Genomic DNA, 6,613 nt, shown 5'->3' with positions numbered 1-6,613 from the left:
CCGGCCCTCCTGTCCAGCCCCAGTGCATGGTCTGACATTTTGCAAACACAGCAGCCAAGTCTCTGGGGTCAGCAGCTCAGGTCCCCTGCTCTCCCCTGTCTGACCATCAGAAGTCACCGAAGCTGAAGGTCCAGCTCCCAGCCGTGTCCGCTCCCCGCCCCCTGCCTGCCCTCAGAGCCAGTGAGAGGGGTAAAGTAACAGCGTCGACCCTTCCTTCTCAACCTTCTGAGACAGTGAGCAACTCAACGAGTAGCTGCTGTTACTTTTTTATTGAGTAAAATAGCAGAGCACCGTGCACTTGGAAAGCAATTAGAAGAAAGAAACGAGTTAGAGTCCCCCTGGCAGATCAGACAATGCCCAAGGAGCCTGTGTCTGCAGGGGTGGCATGGGGAAGGCACGGCCAGTAGGCAGTCACCCACCACAAGTGTGGGCACTCTGCAGGAGCGTGAGTGAGAGGCGGTCAGTGGCCTGCCTGTTAATCCTGGCAGCTAAACTTCACCAGGTTGATGGTGTTCATCCATGGGACGACGTAAACCTGGAAGGAGCACAGCTTTTCCTGTGAAAGGAAAGAGGGGAACAGTGGGTCAGGGTTACAGTTAAAGACTGAGGTGCACCCCCAGCCCCCCTCCCCAGAGCGCTGGCACTGAGACAGGTCCAGAGAGAGGACCCAGAGGCTGGGATACAAGTCCAGGAAACCCCTGCAGAGGTGGGGCCTGGGAAAGGTGACCAAGGAGTGCAGCCCTCCCTGAGGCCAAGACCCCCAAGAACCAGCCAAGCCCCCGGGAGAGCCTGGGCTTTGGTGAGTGGGCAGCATCTCAGGGTTTCAGCACGGTTCAGGCCTCTGTGTGCATACTCGTTAAGCCGCTTCAGCTGTATCCAACCTTGCGACCCTATGGATTGTAGCCCACCAGGCTTTCCTGTCCTGGGATTCTCCAGGCAAGAATACTGGAGTGGGCTGCCATGTTCTCCTCCAGGGCATCTTCCTGACCCATGGACTGAACCCCCATCTCTTATGTCTCCTGCATTGGCAAGTGGGTTCTTTTCCACTGGTGCCACCTGGGAGGCCTTTACAAGCGTCTAAAGCCTTCTAATCTATCTGGGGTGGGGGTGGGGGACAAGGATGGGATTAAAGGGCCCTTTCTTGCTCGCTAGAAAACACCCCCAGCTGTGTCCTCCATCCAGCAGACAACAACCCCCAAAGCACACAGTACCCCAATTCCCCAGTGGAAACCCCCTACAGACACACAGCAGTCATGTGCACACGTGCATCCTTCCCCATCACACCCCCAGCCACAGCTGTGATGTGTCCCCAAGGGCACCCCCATTTTTGCTCCCAGCAGGCACATACCCTCTTCAGGTGAGGCTGGTTATGGAAGGGACAGCTGTCTAAGTTGGCCTGGGACTTGGTACATGTAGTCCGGCCAAGCTCCACGTCCAAGAAATAGTTCATCCCTGACACGACCTGGATATGCAGAGAGCAGACACAGTTAGCACACCCTGTGACTGTGAACATGCACACACACACACACACACGTGGTTACATTCCTCCCACCACACCCCAAGTTCATGGTCACAAGTTGCCAGGGCCGCACCCTGGAAGCACAGTGGCCTCTTGACAGCCCCTGTATCCCAGGCCCTCCCTGGAACTTCTTTACCAGCTGCTCCAACCAGGAGTCTCCCACAGGGACCCAGAAAGGGGAATCCACAGGCCAACATGCTAACCAGGTCCAGGAACAGAAGGCACAGCTTTGAGGAGCCAGCCAGGGTGCAGACAAGAAACCGACCAGCGCCCCAGGCCAGGGCGGGGACTGAGCACAAGGTGCGGCCATAGCCCACGCTGCACCCACAGGAAGGCTGCTGCCTGGTGGTTCCTTTAGCGGAGCTTCAGTCCCCAGTGTGGAGCCCATGGCATCCCATTCCCTGTTCGTAGTTCAGGTTTATCCACTCCCTCTCGGAGAGGGGGAACCAAGAGCTTCACATTCACGGATGTTCAGGCCAATAGAAGACTGCCTGGCATGCCTTCCTCTTAAGTGTGACTTCTGAGAGCGTGTCACATCCTCTGGGTCTTTTACACTTGAGGTTACAGGAGACATGTGAACTCTAGCCTCACACGGGCACTCGAGACATGCCTGGTTAGAACTTGCAGAAGCATGAGGGGCAGGGACCGGGCTCCAAGTCCCACCTCGTGGAACCATGATCCCTTTCTGCTGTCACTTTCCCATATGGCCAAGGAGCTAGTGTCACCCTGGAGAGGAGCAGGCTGGAGAGGACCTGGCAAGTGGGGAGAGCAGTCACATTCAAAGGGAACAGCACCAGCCCACTGCCACGGGAGGAGAGATGGCTGTGGCCCTGACCCACCTCCTGTGGTTTCAGGAGAAGGTAGCAGGAAGCCCTGAGGCTGGCAGGCAGGACCACACTTCCGCTGCTTGTGTGGCTGCAACCCACTCTCCAAGGGGACATAGGCCAGATGGTCTCAACTCTAGCCTTCTTTCAAGGACCAGTGCAAAGCCCTGTAGTCCTTCCTAATTCTCCCTCCTGCCCTCTTCCCAACTCTGACAACAGGCTCCTCTCTGGCCAGAACCCCAGGCAGAGGTCAGGCTGTCAGCAACGGTGTGTCCATCTCAGGGTGGGGGTGTGACGTCACAGCCCAGAGGCTGCTCCTATGGACAGGACATGTGAATGAACCACAGTCCACGAGCCTGTTTTCTTAGGCCAGGTCCCCTGCTGTGGGACACACCTGAGACCACAGGGCCCACTCATGAACTCATCTGTTTGCTGATAACCTCCGGGTTCTCTGGAGAGCAGCCAGGCCCCCTGCAAGGAGGGTGTTTGGCGTGTCTGACCCCCATGTCACTGCACGATGATGAGAGGACCACGGGAGGCCAGGTGTGTTCAGTGGCACCTGCGGAGAGGAGGCTCAGAGGAACTTGCTCTTCTGTGTGACTCAAGGCTCAGTTTGAGGAAACAACAAGCCAAACCCAGACCCAGTGACCGTCTGAGCCATGACTGGCAGACACTTCAGAAGCAAAGTCAAGGTCATGAGACAGACCGGCAGCTGCCCCAGAGTAAAGGAGATCACAGGACAGAGGCTGAGGTGGGGGGCCAGGGAATATCCTTGGCTGTAACAGACACAGTGGAATGTCAGTGACATCTGAATAAGACCTGTGTATCAAAGTGTCAGGGTTGATACCTGATTTTCAAAACTGTATTGTGGTTATGGAAGAAAATGCCTGTTTTTACGAAATATACACAGAAGTGTTCACCTTCAAAAACTTCAGAAAATAAATGCATATATGTACATCCCTACACACAGGTACGTGGGGAAGAGGTGGATCAAGCAAATACGGCAACTTTTCAACAGTTAGGGCATCTGGGTGAAGAATCCACAGTGAATCTATGCTAGGTACTGTTTCTGAAACTGCTCTGTAAGTCTGAAATTGCGTCAAAATAAAAAGCTAAAAGGAAAAGGTGCTTAAAGAATCACTCAGTGTGCAGTCAGGTGTGAGTTTTCCTTCGTCTGTGGTCATTTAGTTGACAGCTCGCGATGAACCTCGGGACCCAGTGACCCCAGCGCCTGCCTAGCAAGCTGGCCAGTCCCGCGAAGGGCTGCAGGCGCCGGGAAAGGCCGGGGGCCGCGCCCGGGTGAGAAGCGCAATTGCATCCCTGGCGATTCCCAGGGCCTCTAGGTGCTGGGGGCTGCCCTCCCGCGCGAGCTCGGGGCCCCCGGGCGGGGCTGGTGACTGCGCGCAGGCCTCGCCCTCCGGGGGCCGGGCTTCGGCAGAGTGCCCGCACCCCTACCCTGAGGCCTGACCTGCGGCCCCTGATCTCCGCACCCTGCCCCGGCGGACGCACCTGCTTGCGGGCGCGCACCACGCGCACCACGCGGCTCTGGTAAGCGTCGTTGCTCCGCTTGTTGAACTCGCTGACCGCAAAGGACAGCGCCTCCTGCACGCCCTCCTCATTGACGTCCGCCTCCATCAGGCCGCCCAGCAGGCGACCCTTCCTAGGGCCCTGCGCTGCCGCGGGGCTCACGGCCAGGGCCAGGGCCAGGGCGACGATCAGGGATGCCAGCAGGAGCAGTGGGGCGCGCGGGGAGCCCACCATGGTCTCTCGGATGCAAAAAGACTGCAGTCGAGGGGCGATCCGCGGGTGCTAGCATCACCCGGTTCGCCGCGGCGCCTTTATAACCGGGCCGTGGTGGACCGCCCCGCCCCCTTCCACTTGGCCTCGCCTCTTCCGCCCCGTTGCCCCGCCCACGTTCTCCGCCCTAGCCCCGCCCCTCCCAGAATTACCGTCCTCCCAACCCCGCCCACTCTTTCCCAGTCCCGCCCTCCTCCCATGGTCCCCATCCTCCCCGCCGGCCGCAGCGCCTTTACGCCTGGGCTGTGGGGGACCGCCTCGCCCGCTGCTGCTTGGCCCTGCCTCTTCCGCCCCGTTGCCCCTCCCGGGATGCTCGGTCCGCCAGACCCCGCCCACTCCCCCAGTCCCGCCCTCCTCCCGTGGTCCCCACCCGCCCTGCCCCCTCCCACTTGGCCCGCCTCTTCCGCCCAGTTGCCCCGGCCACGGCCTCCACCCTAGCCCCACGCCCCCGACTCTGTCTGCTCCAACCCTGCCCGCTCCTCCCCAGCCCCGCCCTCCTCCCGTGGTTCCCCATCCGCCCCCAGCCTGTCCCCGAGTCCTGATCTTGTGCTCCGGTGCTCCTCGAGCCGGCTCACCGCGGTCTTTCAGAGGATGTCCCCGCACCGGGCCGTCGAAACCTATACACCCGAGCTCTGTCTCCTGGTCTGAGAGGGCCTCTCGGCCTCCTGGCCGTCCGGGCGCCTGCTCCGCGTCTAGGAGTCCACAGAGAGCACGGCTGAGGTTTCCGAGGCAGCGGGAGGAAGACCTTGGTTGCGCCCTGTCTCGGAAAGTTCTTCCCCACAGAAGCTCATCGGGTTCTCTTTCTCACAACTCGTTTAATTATTCAACCATACACCTTTCTGGGGCTTCTCCCTGGCCAGAGTGTCTGGGGCCTGTAGCTGGGGGCGGGGGACTCTTGAGGCAGTAGAGCCCCCGCTTGACCGAGGGTTAAGCCCCCGCTTAACCCGTGCATAACTACATTTTCTAGGAGACACATTAAAAAGTGTAAGATGGTAACGGACGAACCTATATGCGAGACAGCAAAAGAGACACAGATATAAAGAACAGACTTTTGGACTCTGTAGCAGGAGAGGGTGGGATGATTTGAGAGAATAGCATTGAAACATGTATATTACCATATGTGAAATAGATTGCCAGTGCACTGGGACAACCCAGAGGGATGGGATGGGGAGGTGGGAAGGGTGTTCAGGATGGGGGACACATGAACACCCATGGCTGATTCATGTCAATGTATGGCAAAAATCACTACAAATTGTAATTAGCCTCCAATTATAATAAATGAACAAATTTTTTAAATGTAAAAAGAAAAAATGTATAACAATGATTTTTATTTAACTCAATATATCCAAAATGTTATTTCAACATATACAAGCAATTGTGAATGACAACTTTTACACTCTTCTGTGTGTGTACATTTTACCCTTAGAGCAGATGTCAAGGCCAGTAGGCCTCATCTCCCAGAGGAACTGTGGTCTTGCCTGGCCCGGCTTTAGAGGGGTGGGGTGGGGACTGGGTCAGTGATCAGTGATTAAGATAAGGGGTGATGTGGGGTTGTGTTGGAAGTGAAGGGTGAAATAGACATTGGTGCCTCTGGATGCTGGTCAGGGAGGCCTCTGAGAGGACAGACGTTTGGGCTAAAACCTACCTAAAGGGCAAGAAGTCCTGCCGACACAGAGGAAGAGCACTTCAGGCAAAGGAAGAGCCAGTGCAAAGGCCCTGGGGTGAGGCTGGGCCACCCTGCTCTAGGGACAAGAGACTGCTGGTGTTTAAGCAGGGAAGGGGAATGACCCGGAAGCTCACCCTGGCAGTTGGGTGCACCCTAAACCGTGGGTGGGGGGACCCCTTCCTCGTGGGTGTGGGAAGGACAGCCCCTGAGGGAATGGATGGAAGCCTGGGGGCTGCTCTCGCTCCTCTCCTCAGAGAAGCACAGCACTGGCTCTGGTCCTCTGTCCACTGCCTGGAAAACTTGCTTGATTCTTAAAAATCAACTTGAATGAGGTATGACGCACACACAATAAATGCCTTATTTTATGTGTCCAGACAGGAATTTTAGCAAATGCATACATTGGTATTACTTCCCCTCCAAGCTCTAGAACACTTCCATTAGCCTGTTTCCTCCTACCTCTCTGTGGTCAATCTCTTGCTCGCCCCTGGGCTTGGACGATGCACACCCCTGTTTCTGTGGACTGAGGCCTTGCCTGTTCTTGAACTTTCCACAAATGGCCTCATGCAGTGTGTTCCTCTGGGTTTTGAGCATACAGACTTTTTATTTAATAATAAAATACTTTTTATTTAACCCAATATATCTAAAATATTATCTCAACATATACAAGCAATTTTTGAGCCTCCTCTACTGTGTTAACCTAGTTGTTGGTTCTCTTTCTTCCCAGATTGAGAGGATGTGGTCAGTTGGGTATTGATTGGGCTGCCAGATCCTTTAGTCTAGGACCATGCAGATCCAGGCCGGAGAATG

General features: G+C 56.4%; 1 protein-coding gene across 1 annotated transcript; it reads right to left on the bottom strand.

The window, feature by feature from the left end:
- Window positions 1-250: 250 nt before the first annotated feature.
- LOC113903441 (cystatin-C) lies at window positions 251-4,213 on the bottom strand. The gene is made up of 3 exons (XM_027559556.1): window positions 3,853-4,213; window positions 1,349-1,462; window positions 251-556 (listed from the first exon to the last, which is right to left on the bottom strand). The coding sequence occupies exons 1-3, from the start codon at window positions 4,102-4,104 to the stop codon at window positions 476-478; spliced, it is 447 nt and encodes a 148-aa protein (XP_027415357.1). The 5' UTR covers window positions 4,105-4,213; the 3' UTR covers window positions 251-475.
- Between the last annotated feature and the right edge of the window lie 2,400 nt (window positions 4,214-6,613).

The sequence above is a fragment of the Bos indicus x Bos taurus genome, chromosome 13, assembly GCF_003369695.1.
Source record: "Bos indicus x Bos taurus breed Angus x Brahman F1 hybrid chromosome 13, Bos_hybrid_MaternalHap_v2.0, whole genome shotgun sequence".
NCBI lineage: Eukaryota > Metazoa > Chordata > Mammalia > Artiodactyla > Bovidae > Bos > Bos indicus x Bos taurus.
The sequence above is the reverse complement of the archived record's forward strand: the minus strand, read 5'-3'. Positions and strand labels throughout refer to the sequence as shown.